Source organism: Terrapene carolina, unplaced genomic scaffold, assembly GCF_002925995.2.
Source record: "Terrapene carolina triunguis isolate 2854851 unplaced genomic scaffold, T_m_triunguis-2.0 Scaffold836, whole genome shotgun sequence".
In the NCBI taxonomy this organism is placed as follows: Eukaryota; Metazoa; Chordata; order Testudines; family Emydidae; genus Terrapene; species Terrapene triunguis.
Genome location: NW_020665187.1, coordinates 1,905,628 through 1,921,089, shown reverse-complemented (window position 1 = coordinate 1,921,089; position 15,462 = coordinate 1,905,628). Strand labels below are relative to the sequence as shown.

The following is a 15,462-nucleotide window of genomic DNA, read 5'->3' as shown; positions in this document are numbered from 1 at the left end:
GAGAGACAGTCCCTGCCCCAGCTGAGATCGGGGCCCCATGGTGCCAGACGCTGCACAGTCACACAGGGAGAGACAATCCCTACCCCAGCTCACATTCTAAACAGTCAAAGGCAGGAGGGGAAACTGAGGCACAGAGCGCGGCGGTGACTTGCCCAAGTTTAATGGCAGAACCAGGAATAGAATCCAGCTAGGCCAGTGCCCCTTGCCACTAGACCACAGTGTCTCCTGGAAACCCACTAGCTTTTGCCCTTAGACACTTCCCCATTGGAACAGCTGCTGTATCATAGAATCATAGACTATCAGGGTTGGAAGGGACCTCAGGAGGTCATCTAGTCCACCCCCCTGCTCAAAGCAGGACCAATTCCCAAAAGCTGTACTGACCAACCTAAGCCCTGGGCCGGGGGAAAAAATCCTGCAGGCTCTAATCACCAGAGGTTTTAGACCCAGCATAGGCCATGGCAGTGTCCCCAGCATCCCTAGGTGCTGGAACTGCAGCACCCCCTGGCTTGAAGTGGTTTCCATTATACACAGGGTTTACAGTTTGGTTCAATGGCTTCCAGCCCCCCTGCTAGGAGAGACAAGCATGGGACTTCAGCATCAACAGGCCTGGCCCTGCCAATCATGGGACTCAGCTGTGCCAGTGGGTTTTGCAACATTGACCCTTGTTCCTTAGAAGTTAAGCTGAGTCCCTCCAAATTCATTCCACGCAGGGGCTCCCTTCCCAGTGCCTAGGGATCTAGGCCAGGTTTGAACTGGTGACCTAGTTGTCAAATACACCCTAAACCCACCCCCTGTGCCTTCCGGCTACCCCAGCCTGTCAGCTAACCTAGCCTATAACTAAGGTCAGGCCCAGGAATACTGCTAGACTATACAAAGCGCTCCTAGTGTGGACACAGTTTATACCAGCAAAGCTGCAATCTCACTGGTAGAACTTATTCCCCCTGGTCCGTGAACCGAAGCAAGCGATACCAATAAAAGCACAGCTCTGTCAGAGCAACTGCGTCTGCACTTGGGGTTTCTGCCAGCGCAGCTGTGTCGTTCGGGTCACACCATTTCACACCTATGACCGACGCAGTTATGCCGGCAGAAGTCTGGCATGTAGATATGGCCTTTGAGATGCAGGCTCCAGCTCTCCGCTGAGGGGTTTATACCACATCCAGCACCATATCCCAGCACTAACAGGCTATTAAGAGATAACTGCTAGAGCAGGAATTGTCCTTTCGTCTTCACCTGACTTTTTGTTACGCCATTACAGTCCCTGGTACCCTTTGAGCCGGGTCCGAGCTCTGCGTAAATATCACTGGCTTATGGGGCTCTTCCATGCAGATTGATGGCGTTTGGCTGCTTGTCGGTCTGCAATGCGATAGCTTCTGATTGCCGCAGCCTGCCCATTCCACAAATTTCAGGGAATATTCCAGGCGTCCATGGACAGAACCCTACTGAGTTGGGGGAAATTTGGAGAAAACAAAAGGGGCAAAGGGGGGCCCGTGGCATCAGGTGGGCAAAGCCATCAGCATCAGCCGCCTCTAATTCTCTATAGATCAAGGAACTGGCTCATGTCAGAAATTAACCCCTTCCAGCATGACAGCAACACCCCTCCTTTCAGCTCTGTCCATTTCCCAACTGAGCTTAAAATGCTGACATCCAAAGAAAGAAAGAAAGAACTGGGGGAGCACACAGAGATCCTGGCATGGGAGGGAAGGGAGGGGTCACACACAGAGCCCCTGGCCTCTGTAGGGTGATCAGATAGCAACTGTGAAAAAACGGCACAGGGGGTGAGGGGTAATAGGCACCTATATAAGAAAAAGTCCCCAAAAACAGGACTGTCCCTATAAAAACGGGACGTCTGGTCATCCTAGGCCGGTGGGAAGGGGAGTTTCAGGATGACACACAAGGGACTTGTGGGGGAATGGAGAAGCCCCCTGGGGCATGCAACAAATTTGGCCAACAGCAGCAATGAAGCATTTGACCCTCCCTTATCCTTGTTTCACAGATAGGGAAACTGAGGCAGAGAGCAGGAAACGACCAGGTTACACAGCCATTCAACAGCAATGTTAGAAACAGAACCCAGGTATCCTGGCTCATACCCTTGCGCTTGCCCCCTGCCCTGTGCACACAGCCAGCAAGCACTGAATATTTCCTCAAGTTTGACTCACACTTATTTGCCCCCTCCCAACCCCAGCACTTGCGAGTGATAATTCCTTTGTTCACCAGGCGTTGCCCAGTGCTTTTATTTGCAGCCAGTTGGTCTGGTTGGAGTTGTCAGAAAGAACCCGCCACCCACATCTAAGGAAGGCCCCGAATGGGTGCATTGCAAGGGGCTGTAGCCACAGGAGGAGTAACGGGAGAATATTACAAAGGGGAGCCTTTAGGCTGAATATCAGGAAATTCTTTCTGATGATTGAGTCTGTTCGGCTGGGGAATCTTTTCTCAAGGGAGGTAGTGGAAGCACCATCATTTGGGTCTAGAGATGGGCGAACAATGGATTTTTTGGTTCGCGGCAATTCCAAAAAACCGGGGGGGGGGGGGGGGGAATTAGTTTCATTGACCCAAATTTTCAAACTTTTTAGCAAATCGGAAAGTTGCAAAAAATTTGATTTCGGGTCGAATGAAACCTTGTCCCGACCCCAAACGCGATGTTTCATTTTGCGCTCCCCCCGCCCTTTTTCAATTAAAAAAAATCATATTCAACCTAATATCGAACCAAAAAGTCAGAAGTTTCCTTTCGAAGCATAGAAACAAAAGGTTCCGACTTTTTCTGAATTGTTTTTAGAGCCGTTTTTTCTGACCAAAACAATTTGCAGAAATCGACATAAATTCACAAAATGTTTCAGTCGAACCGAATCTGTGGGGGATTTTTGCCCAGCTTGAATCGGGACATTTCAAGAGAAGGTGCCAGACGGCAGAGAGCTTTTTAACCCAGCAGGGAAAAGCAAATGAGATCCAGTGGCTACTAAACATAATCAGCTGAGAAATAAGGTGCAATTTTTTGACAGGAAAGGCAATTAACTATTGGAACAACTTACCAAGGGATGGATTCTGCATCCAAACTGCGTTCTAGCTCCGCTACAAGACATGGGCTTCATGCAGGACTGACTAGGTGTCAGTTTCTCTGGGCTGTGTTAGGCAAGAGGTTTAACTAGTTGATCAGAATGGTCCCTTCTAGCCAGGGCCAGCCTTACGGGTGAGCGACCGCCCAGGGCGCTGTGGTCAAGAGGCATGAAGCGTGGCAGGCCTGGGGTGTGAGGCCATGGAAGGGAGCTCAGGGCAAGGGGGGGTGGGAGGCAGTGAAGCCCAGGGGCAATGCGGGTGGGTGGGAAGCCCAGGAAAGCAGCAGAGGCCAGGGGGGATGGAGGGATGGACGGGGAGGCAGCAGAGGCCAGGGGGGATGGGTTGGGGGGTTGAGGGAAGCAGCAGGGGCTGGGGCGATGGGGGGATGGGTGGGGAGACCAGAGAGACAGCGGGGACTGGGTGGGGGGGGGCGATTGGGAGGATCCCAAGGAGGCAACGGGGGCCAGGGGCAATTGGGGGGAAACCTGGGGAGGCAGCGGAGCCCAGGGGTGCTGGGGGGATGGATGGGCAGGCAGCAGGGGCTGGGGCAATGGGTGGGGGATTGAGGGAGCCAGAGGGAGCCAGGAGTGATGGGGGTGGGGGGGGTAGGGAGCCAGCGGGGTCCAGGAGTGATTGTCATGATTACCCTAGCAAGATGAATTAGGGTTAAGTCATTACAACCCCTTTGCAGGCTTGCATCTGCCCCGAGAGCTCTGGGTAAATACCATTGGCCCCAAGCTTCTGAGGCCTTTTACATGCGACTAGTGGCGTGTCTCTGTCTGTCTGTGTATCGCGATCACTTTTGCATGCCGCAGCTGATCAATTCTATGGCAATGTTCTAGGCAGCGGTGGGCAGAACCCTATTGATTTGGGTGAAACTCAGAACAAAACAAAAGCAGGAAATGGGGGGCAGGTGGAGCCCTTGCCAGCTGGTTGGCAGACCCGGCAGTTTCAACCACCTCTGTCAGTGCCTATAGGTTAGATTAGCCCTCAACGGAGGCGGGACCACAACAAGGGGTTTATGGGTAGGGCTGCATTTTTGTCATGGAGGGTCATAGTGACCATGGAAATCGCGAGTTTGAATAAAGTCCCTGAAATCGTGGAAAAACCACATTTGATGTAGGGTTGCCAACCCTCCAGGACTGTCCTGAAGTCTCCAGGAATTAATCTTTCAAGATTACGTCCTGCGATGAAACCTCTAGGAATACGTCCCACCAAAACTGGAAACCCTCGTTTGATTAGACCCCCCTTTGGCATTGAAACCCCACACGCTCGGTCGCAACACCACTGAGGTTTGGCCCATCTGTAGATGGAGAGGTGGGCGGGCCAAACCTGAGTGGTGCAGGAACTCCGTGTGCCAGGTTGCAATGCCTGGAGCAGGACATCAAGTCCAGCCCCACGGGACAGGAGTCACCAGTGTGGGGCGAATGCAGGGTGGGCTTCCTCTCCACCCCCACCACACACCCTGGGCCTGACCTTTCAGCGCCAACTACGTTGTTTTGTGACCGTTTGGTGACGTATCCTTTTTTTTCCTGCCCCATTTGCCGTGAAATTTATAAAAAATGTCCGTGCGTCAACTGGCTCAAAACCAGAGCGTCAACTACTGTCACCAAGTTCAGAGATCAGAGGGGTAGCCGTGTTAGTCTGAGTCTGTAAAAAGCAACAGAGGGTCCTGTGGCACCTTTAAGACTAACAGTTAGTCTTAAAGGTGCCACAGGACCCTCTGTTGCTTTTTACAAGTTCAGAGAGCCGCTGCTTTAGCTAAAGCAGAACCCATTCATACTCTTCACTAGAAACTGCTCCAGGTTCAGCCCCAAGCAGGGTAGCTGTTACGTTTGTGCAAGTAGCCAAGCACAGGGCTAGAGGATGAGGCAAAAGGGGGAATTTTTACTTTTGGGAGGAGGGAAAAGTATTAAAAAAGAAAATCTAAAAATATTTCATGGCCCGTTAGAACTTCCTCAAGCCAGTGAGAAGTTTCCTGAAGCACCAAACTTTTTATTTATCTATTTATTTCTTTGTTGATTCTTCTTCGGGTTTTTTTTTTTAAACAAACAAAGCCTCCTCCTCATTTTTATAAAACTCTCCCCAAATCGGCCACTCTGCTCTTGCAGCTAAATATCTCCAGGCTGATTTTTGTTGGTTCCGAATTCTTTCTCTTCTTATTTTACACAAGGAACTGGCAGAGTGCCCGCCTGCCTTTGGATGGATCCTCGCGTATTTCGGCTTATTTGTGAAACAGTTTCCATGGGCACCAACGAGGCCCTTAGACTCATAGACTTTAAGGTCAGAAGGGACTGTCCTGATCATCTAGTCTGACCTCCTGCACGTGCAGGCCACAGAACCTCCCCCACCCACTCCCGTAACAGACTCAGAACCTCCGGCTGAGTTACTGACGTTCTCAAATCATGATTTAAAGACTTCAAGATCTGACCTCTCAAGATCTAGCACATTTTACACGTCTTTAGGGCCAATAATAAGGCTCCAACCTGGCTCCCATGAAACTAGAATAGGCCTGATTCTAGCATGACCAACTTGGAGTGTTCAAAAACCATCAGTCAAGCTTTGAATAATGCCTGAGATTGGCTTAAAAAACTCATAAGCTTTTACAATAAATGTTGGGGGTTTTTTTTACGTGTATTCTGGCTTCTGGTAAAACGCTTAGATTACATCAGTAATAGGAATGTATTATTGAGAACTAGCCTCGGGCGGACTGAAGTCACCATGTCATCGCCAGCTGGCACTTTTTGGTCAGATAGCCTGCCTTGGAGATAAAGTCCTCGCACATCATGCCCTGAAAATCAGACGTGAGATCAGGAAGGGACTTTGCCAGCTCTGGACTGGTGGCTAACCTGTGATTAACCTGGTGCACTGACTCAGTAATAACCCTTTGGAGCTTTTAGATGCCCGGAATAAAGCCATACAACGTGGGCATGCACACCCAGCACTGTGGCCCTCGCTGTCTACCTGTATTATTGTTTTTCTGGGGTCTGAGCATTTCGGGTTACACTCTGGTCAGTCGCATTTCGAGCTTTTCCTCACAATTATGAGAGTTAGAGACTTATTTCCTTGTCTAAAACAATGAGACCAGATATTCTGACCTCACCCCGTGACTCCTAGCTCTGGGACTTCCCGAAAAACCACAGCTCGCGAGACTCATGGTAAAATCGCAACACTGGGATTCTCATGTACACTAAGGTCTCTTTAAACAGTCACACTTCTCCATTGGCTTAAATCGGAGCCGGACGGGGCTCTGCACAGTAGCATCGGCAAGAAATGAGGGCCTGATTGTAATCCATTTACACTCATTTTAAATGGCTGTAATTCCAACAACTTCAGTTCTGATTTACCCCAGTGGAGGAGAACAAGGACTTTAGATTCTTCCCGTGCTGCCCGCTCACCCCACCGCACCCCAGGCTGGGCATGTGAGCGAGAATAAATGAACTGGTTTTGGGTTGTGGAGTTATTGTTTTTTTGTGGCATGATCTAGGGGAGGGGGTCTCAGACTTTTGTACTGGTGACCCCTTTCACAAAGCAAGCCTCTGAGGGCAACCCCCCCTTATATATTAAAAACACCTTTTTATGTATTTAACACCATTATAAATGCTGGAGGTGAAGCAGGGTTTGGGGTGGAGGCTGACAGCTCATGACCCCCCATGTAATAACCTCGCAACCCCCTGAGGGGTCCCGACCCCCAGTTTGAGAACCCCTGACCTAGGGCTTATAAAGGAGTGGGTTGGGGGAGAAGGGAGAGTGTCAAAAATAATTAAATGGGGCGGGGAGGGGTGTCTGCTTTTGAAGAATGAAGTTGGCTTTTAGGGGGAGCGTGTTTTAAAGAATGGAACTGGGGCATTTGGGGGAGTGCTCTTTAAATATGATTTTGGGGGCATTGTCTGAAAGTTGGGGTTTTGAAGTCATGAATGGGGGGGCGGGGGTTGAGTGCTTTAAAAGCTGCCTGTTGTGGGGGAATCCGTATGTTTTTCTTAAGAATTCAAACCAGGTTCTTTGTTGAGGGGGGTTATGTGTTTTATTTCCAGAATGAAATTAGGGGGCTGGGGGGGATTAATTGGTTTGGAGGGAGATGGTTTGGGAATGAAATTGGGTTCTGATGGAAAGAAGGCTGTGGCAGGGGGTTGGGATCTGGGGTTTTATTCCAGCTCCGGGAAAGAGTCGTGGTTAGAGCAGGGGACCTGAACTCCTGGGCTCTATCCCTACCTCTGGGGTGCAGCGTGGGCTGTAATGGAAACGCTGACGTGAGAAAGACTGTGGTGGCACCAGTGCAGGGCTCTGCTGCCCACACCGATGAAGTACCCTATCTCTGCCCACCGAGTCGGTCAGCTCAGCCATCACAGACAGACGGTTCCCCTTCCAGTTTTGGGAGAGAGAAACTATTCAGGCCAAATTTCTGCCCCTGATCACCGCCCGGGTGCTCCCTGGGCTTTTCCTGGAGTCACAGCTGGAATCGATCTCTGCTGGCAGAGCTAAGGCCCTGGCTCTGGGGAGAAGGTGTTGCACAGTGTGGATACACTGCAACAGCGCAAACATGTAAATTGCAGTAACGCCTATGCACCTATGCAGTTGTGATGTCTGACCCCAGGGACCTCCCAAGCCCACCCTCCTACAGCGCGAGCTAAAGCTCCAGCCTGCACGGCTAGGAGCTGTAACAGATCCATGTCCTCACAGCGGAAGCCAGGTAGGCAGACCCGTGTGCTCCACATCTGGGGTTTGCATCAGTGTAATGCCACCGCTATCCTGCTACAGGTGCAATTCTCCCTAGTCCGGACAAGCTCTATGATGGAAACCTGATCTGTGCCACTGGATTGCACCCACCAATGCCCTCCTGAGAATTCAATAAAGCCGGTCGGCCCGGCAAGAACAAGACGCGTGAAATCCAGCGAGCGGGATACGTGAAACCTAGGGGGCGGACAAATGTGATCCAAGGACCCACCACTAGGAAACCACTATGCCGCTTGCTAGTAGTGCAGAGAGGAGGGCGCGGGCGGGGAGGGGAGGGGACGGAGGGCAGCTTTGATGTCCTTCCCTTCCCAGAAAAAAAAATCCTTAATGGGTTCTCCCTCCAGCCTCTTCTTCCACCCTTCACAGCCTCCAGTCCTTTGGTGAAGGCAGGAAATCTGGGGTCAGGATGCCTGGGTTCTATTCCTGGCTCTGGGAATTAGGGCAGGGGATGGGGAGCCAGAACGCCTGGATTCTCATTCGTTATTGCCTTGCCCAGGGGCTCTTCGGCACCCCTGAACCGACGGCTGCACCCGGGATGGTGCAGATAGAATGTGTTAATCCCCCCGAGCCCTGATTCCAATCTGGACTCTGCCACTGACTCCGCCCGTCCTCCAGCAGGTCACTGTTGTGACAAGGGGACTGACCAACATGACCCAACCTCCAGGAGAGGGGCCAACGCAGCTTTCGGGCCTCTGCATGAGGGACCCAGGACCTCCTGGGAAAGGCCTTCGAAACCACCGAACCAAAGAGATGCTAAGGGGAGCCCCGGTGCATGCTGGGAGCCCTGGTGGACTTTGTTCCGGAGGCCGGTCTTCGTGCCAAGGCGCTTTGGGCCACAATCAGTGTGCTCCAATAGGAAGACTACTGGAGCCTACGGGGCGGACGGGGAGTTTGCCACAGGTGGGGAAGAATCAGAGGCAGAGGAATGGGGGCTGCGTTTATATGCTCAGTGTCTGTGCTTTTTTTTTAGTCCCTGCTCTGAGTTCTGGGCTGAACCGGGGGGGAAACTCACCAGACCTTGGGCTGGATTCTTCTCAGCTCTGGGCTCTGCCTGATCCTCTGTTGGTGCCTGATACTGGCAGAGGGAATTTCATCCAACAATAGACTATGTCTCTGATCCACTAGCTGGACCAGGCCTCTGCCCAGTCAAAGAAGGAGCCAGGGTTCTGGCCTGATGCTAACAGCGACCACCAGTAATTCAGTCTCCTCCTTTTCGCCTTCTCTTTGGCCTTGTCTGGGCCAGCAAAGTGCCCCAGTTTAATGACACAGATTTAAAAATGCACAATGCAAAGCACTCCTGGGGACACACTCGGGGCTTGCCGAACACAGAAGTCACACCAGTTTAACAAACCATGTGGTTAAACCCTTGTGTGGACACCTTTCGATCAGTTTCAGATTGGTTTAGCCTGCACCCGTAATAATAATAGAAATGTCTTGTCTTAAATAGCGCTTTTCATCAGTAGATCTCCAAGTCTGTATTATCGTCATTCTACAGATGGGGAAACTGAGGCCCAGAGAGGTCACCCAGCAGGCCAAGCTGTGACTAGACCTCAGATCCCCTCTGACCTCAGTGCAGTGTATGCGCAATGCCACAATTCACCTTTCCTAGACCCTAAGCTCCAAATAAGTGAGAGACTTGCTAGCTCTGAGGATACTGAGAATTTAAGCATGATACCATGGAAAGAAACTTACAGACCTTGCACTGGCTGCTTGGGTGCAAAATTAGAGCTACTTAATGGGTGAGCTACTACATTATGGCCTCATGTGCCTCAGTTTCCCCATCCAACTGGGGATAATGATGTTACCTTGGCCTCATATGGGACAGGGTGAGGGGTCATTCATATTGGCAAAACTATTATTATTCTTCACACAAAGGTGGAGATTTTTCAAGCTGTCTAGGGGATTCATTTCAATGGGAGTTACGTGTCTAAGTGGAACAGGCACTGGATGGGGACTCAGAACATCTTGGTTCTATTCCCAGCTTCTGGTGGGTGACCCTGCATGCCTCAGTTTCCCCTCCCACCCTTTGTCTATTTAGACGGTGAGATCTTTGGCATGATAAAGTCCTGATCTCAGCTCGGGCCTCTGGCAGGTTAATGACATATACAGCTGGCCAAGACTCATGATATTTGGCATTTTAATTAAAGCACCAGCTCCTGGAGTCATGTGATGATAAAATAATCCCCCTTGACGGCTTTGAAAATCTGTTCCTTTGGGGATTTCCTGGTTCATTAGAGCAAGAGGGGAATCTGGGTGTTGAGAAATTCGTGAGGAAGATAGGAGAGGAGGATCGTTTTCTACATGACAAAGGAAGGAGGGTGGGTGTGGGATGCATCAGACCTGTGTTTTGCCCTCTAATCCTCAAGGAACCCTAAAAATTCCACAGGACAAAAATAATTAGTGTGAAGGAGGTGGGGAAGGGGAGCGGGGGACGTGGCTGATAACGGGTAAAACTCAGATCAGCAGAAACAACAATGTTCTACAGGATCACGAGTGAATCCCACAGCGGATGCGGCAAGGGACTAATAGAGATGCAAGATGGAAAAGAGCCTGGTGCGGGGAAGTCAGACGGCAACGGTGCTTAGTTGGCTGCTGGGCTCTTCTGAAAACTTGGTGTCACGACAGCTCCTGCTGAGGGGCTGAAGCCATTGGGAAATCCAGCCCTGAGTGCGGGTGCTGAGCACTCGGAAATCGGACCCTAAATGGGACAGTCTGCCCCTGCCATAACCTGGTGCAGAGCGGCCGCAGCTGTGCCCAAAGGAGCTTGGCCCGAAGGGTCTTTAATACGAGGGATAAGGAATTTCTTTAATTGGTCCGACGTGCTCAAAATTAATCCCTGCTCCCTAAAACGGGAGCAGATTTACCCCCCACCTGGAATCTCAGATGGTTCGAGCTGTGTTCCTAGAAGGGTCAGTTCCACCCTCACCCCAGATCTGCTCCATCTGCATCCAATGTGCAGCTGGCCCAGGTGGGACCTGCTGCAAGCGGCGACGCCACGTCTCGGCCCCTGGCACACACATGCTCCACTCCCTCCCAGCGCGGCATGCCTCGGCGAGGCTGGCAGCAATGCCCGCCGTGCCTCTGCCTTTTAGGGGCCTTGTTTAACCTCCCCGCCGGGCGCTGCGGGGAGGTGCGAAAGGGTGATTAACTCTGTTCTACAGGTGGGTAAATGGAGGCAGGGGGAGAGGACGGGATATGCCCAAGGTCACCCAGCAGGTCAATGGCGGAACCTAGCCCCGGCCACTAAGCACTAGGCAATACTCCCCTGGGAAGTCTCACTCCCCTGACTTGACCACTCCCGAGGAACAGAACGCAGGCATCCCAGTCGAACCATTCAATTCCCTCCCAGCGCTGGAACAGAACCCAGGGGACCCAGGCCCCTGCTCTAACCACTCAACTCCCTCCCCGAATAGAACCCAGGAGTCCTGGCTCCTACTGCCCATTGCAGAGCTGCAATCCCAAGCCCACCTGTGCCAGGAGCTAGGAGCGAGCCTTTCCCGTGCACCCCCTTCCCCTGCCACCCCTGGCTCCCCGTGCATGGACGGCAGCCGAGTCGGGCTAGGGGACCAGCACATGCCTTGTTTTTTTCCAGCTGTAACTTTCCTCAGCCCAGAGCTGTTTTGGTGGGGGGAGTGAAACTGACGCGGGGCGGGGGGGAATTGACTGGGCCAAATTAGAGGCAGCCCCTTTGGTCAACCGTTTCCTCCCCCTCTTGCCCCGGTGAGTCCATCCTGACTGAATCCCTCCTCTCCATAGGAGACGGAGCAGGGGGCAGCCGGGTTAACCAGCCCCAGGCGGACAGACACGGGACTGGCCACAGACAGAACAGACCGGTGTCAGCAAAACATCAGACAGAAGACTCAGGGGTGTGGCAACCCCCTTTGAACCAGCTCCGGGCCCAGCCATGGGCCGAGCTTAGAGACCAAGGGCCAGATTTCTTGGGGGTTAGGCACCTAAATACCTTTCAAAACTGTCCCCAAGTGCCCTCAACTTGCAGCAAAGCCGAGACAGCTACGGGCGAGCGGCACCGCAGAGATCGGGCGCAGGAGGAGACTGGGTGGCTTGTATCTCCTTGGAAACAGTGGCCATCTGGGCAAAGACATTTGTCTGTAGGCCACTAGCTGGGATGACCCCCTCACCACCCCCAGCTAGCCTCTTGGGAGAGACCATAGCTGGGTTTGCGATAGTCCCATCAACGCACCATGGGCCCAATCCTGGGAAGCTGTGAGCACCCTCTCAGACGGTGCCGTGCATCCGCCTCGCCACATCCCCGGGGGGGAGTCAATCGGCGTCGCTCTGCATAGAGACATCGACGCCAATGGCATGATGCCAACTGGGGGTCTGGCCCCATTGACTCCAAGGGAGCCGTTGGGGAGGGTTTGCCCCATTGCCCTCAACAGATCGACTCTGATTTAAACCAGCCCAGGTGTCTGCCCTTAGTGTTGCTAACTGAGGGCCCTCAGGGCCTCAAAGGACCGATTGATCCTACTCTTAGCTAAGCCAGCTGCCTGAAGTGCCAAGCGCCCGATGCCAGTAGCCGGGTTCCAGGAAGCTGAAAGCACCATTGCTTTAACCAGATCCATTCCCCCCACTTTCTTCTTTTTTTCCGAGACTGCGAAGCGGAGAATGGAAGGGGGGCTAGCGGGGCGCTGGGGAGTTTTAATGTGGAACATGACCTTATTAACACACCTATCGCCAGCTTCGAATCTCTCGCCACTGCTGAAATTTCAACTTCAAACGCCTTGTTGGGTTGTGGGTTTTTTGAAATGTTCAAGCTTCGGGCGGCTTTTATTTTCCACCTCCGATCATTATTTCCTTTCCTTTTAATTAAAACCCCCTCGTTATCTTCTTCCCCCTTATTCAAAAAATAAAAAGCCAACTTCGAAACCTACCCGATCCCCCTCTTTAAAAAAAAAAAAAGACTGTCAGACACTTTTTCGCTGCACGATCACGTAGGATCATTAAAAAGGATTTTTCTTTTTTCTAAAAAAAAAAAAAAAAATCTTAAAAACAACCCTTTAAATAGCAACTCCAGCCGGTGAAATTTCTGTAGCCAATAAAATCTGAAAATAGCCCTGAACTGGGAGTTTGTCCTCAGCCGAAACCTAAATATTTGTGACTATAGCAGCCGGGCAGTTGGGTTTCTGAATCTTTCCCAACCTTTGCTCTGAAGGCAATCGCTGCTTGTGAAGGGTGGCGAGGCTAGAAAAAGTTTTTTCTTTAACTTGATTCCCCTCTTCCCAGTTTTGCCTTTCATCTAAACAAGGAAAACACCCCCTTCAGATTTAAAAAACATACCCTGTTAAATGGGGCACAGTCCTGGGTTGGTTTTGCAAAAGTCTATACACACACACACGCACACTCAGGCAAACTAAACACAGATCACACTGAAATCCAGGGCACCCACAATCAGTACCCAGGCGCTCCCACTCCAGAGTTTAGAGGAAACATCCTTGATCTCTATCGCTTCTCCTTCCTCTTGGTATATTTCACCCCCTCTTCAGCTTGCCTGCCCAGCACCCCCTTTGCCCAGTCCTTATAGCTTCACAATGGGTTTGATTTTAGGACACCCCCCCCCCCTCAAAATAAAAAGAAAATGCAAAGAAAGAAAGAAAGAAGGGGAGAGGAGAAAAAAAAAAGAGCTTCTTACTTTTTTTCAGCTCCTTGGGGTTTAGTTTCCACCTGGCTTGAGAAAACCCAATTGCTGCTAAGTCAGGATTCCCTAAGGCCCCTGAATACATGCAGTGGGGAGATTACCTCGAGGGCTGGAGATGCCATCTCTCTGTGTGTCCCAGCCTGGGGCGATTGCGGCAGATTTGGAGGAGAGACAGGGAGAGGGAACTAGTTGATCCGTAGTTAGAAGGGACTGGGGGGGGGAGCTCCTTCCCTTTGCACTAGGATCCACCCTCTAATTACAGCCTAGGAGCCTTTGAGCACCCGCTAGTATCCAATAAAGGAGGAGGGAAGGGGGTGGAGTGGGGGGAAGAAGTCAACATTTTCGGATTGATCCTTGTTTCCTCAGAGGTTAGAAAAGAAAGAAATGGGGGGTGGGGAGGATGGAGGGAAAGAAAAGAGGAGAAAAGAATGGAAAAGAGGAAAGGAAATCGAGGGAGGGGAACGGAGGAGGGAAAGAAAAGGGGAAAAAAGAATGGAAAAGAACAAATGGAGGGGGAAAGGGAGAGGGAAAGAAAAGAGAGAAACAGAGGGAGGGGGAAAGGATGGGGAAAGAAAAGAACAAAATGGGGAAGAAGTAGTGGGAGAGGGAAATGGTCGAAGGGAAAGAAAAGAAACAGAGGAAGGAAAAAAGGATGGAAGGAAAAGAGAGAGAGAGAGAAGACAACGAAATAAAGGAAGGAAAAGAATGGAAGAAAAGGAACAGAGGGAGAAAGGCTGGAAGAAAAGGAAAGAGAAGAGAAACGGAAGGAGCACAAGAAATAAAGGGAGAAGACGAATGGAGGAAAAGAGGGGAAGAAAAGAAGGAGGGAGAAAAGAAGCAAGTGGAGGAGGAGAGAAGGAAACAAAGGAGGAAGTCAGGAAAGGAAGAAGGAATGACAGGAAAGAGAAGGAGGAGAGGAGAAGGACTCTAGGGGCTGCATCCCAACTGCTCCCCACATCCCTGGTGCCGGCTGCTTGGGGTTTGCTGCGGCTCAGCCCCTGCTTTGCTTTCCCAGGGTTTTCGGGGGCTCTGCAGCAGCCTCCTTCGCTCCCAGTCAAGCAATGGAAAGGGGGGAAGCCAGGAATAGGGAGCCGGGCGACATTCCGCTCCCTGGCCCCTTGGGAGGTTGGGGCTGGGTCTCTCCGCCAGGGCACAAGGCAATGCCGGGGGGCTTGGGGGAGGCTGCGTCTGCGGGATGGATGAAGGCTAACCCTGCAGTCCTCACACCCTCTCCGTTCCTGCTCAGGCTGAGAAGCTGGGGGTGGGGTAGTCTGTAAACGGACTGAAGGATCAGGCCCAAATGCTTCAACATCGATCCTGACCCTATTTAAGTCCCTAGGAGTTTTGCCGTCGACGTCAAAAAGAGCAGGATTCCAGCTCAGATTCACTCCCACTCCTCTTCCAGAACACGCTCGCCCGAGGGCTGATCCGGTTCCTACGGGGTGGGGGGGCCCGATCCAGCCTCCTGCCGCCCTCTGGGCAGAGGTTTACACAGGCCCAAAGCGCTACCAGGATCAATGCGGTGGCCAGTTCGCCCCCACGTTTTGCACTGGGGGCACAAGCCGCAGGGCCAAGGTGCTGAGGGCCCCTGCGTGCAGGTGGGACGAGGACAAGGGGTATGAGAGTCCGGCTATCTGTCTGGCTGTCAGCCAGAGGATCAAGGAGTGAGGAGAAGCGGGGAAGAAAAGGGGATAGGAAGGGAGAGAACTGAGAGGAGAGAGAAAGCAATGACTGTACAAAAGAAAAGAGAAGGGCAGACAGGCCAGGTCAGCAAAGAGAAAAGTCACGAAGGAAAAGGTGAAAGAGCGAGACAGCGAGTGGGACCGGGACAGAGGCGCTGGGGGTGGCTCTAACTGACAGGCCGAGGGGAGGTGTACATTGCGCCGATTTAGTCTCATGTAGAGCCAGAGTCTGATTTGCATTTACCCTGGTGGAAATATGGAGTCGGCAGCCTTGCTCTGCATTTAAACCGGCGTAAAGCTGGACTAAGCGGCACTGCCGTGCATTGACACTGGGGTGAA

General features: G+C 51.9%; 1 protein-coding gene across 3 annotated transcripts in view; it reads right to left on the bottom strand.

The window, feature by feature from the left end:
- Positions 1 to 13,577, bottom strand: part of SP7 (Sp7 transcription factor) — a 27,282-nt gene extending 13,705 nt beyond the window's left edge. The window contains exon 1 of one of the 3 annotated variants that reach the window (XM_024218233.1): positions 13,439 to 13,577. In XM_024218233.1, the coding sequence (XP_024074001.1) occupies positions 13,439 to 13,526 (88 nt within the window). In that variant the 5' untranslated portion in view covers positions 13,527 to 13,577. Of the gene's footprint in view, positions 1 to 13,435 lie in introns of all 3 variants that reach the window. The other 2 variants (XM_024218234.1, XM_024218235.1) reach the window with 2 other exon arrangements.
- Between the last annotated feature and the right edge of the window lie 1,885 nt (positions 13,578 to 15,462).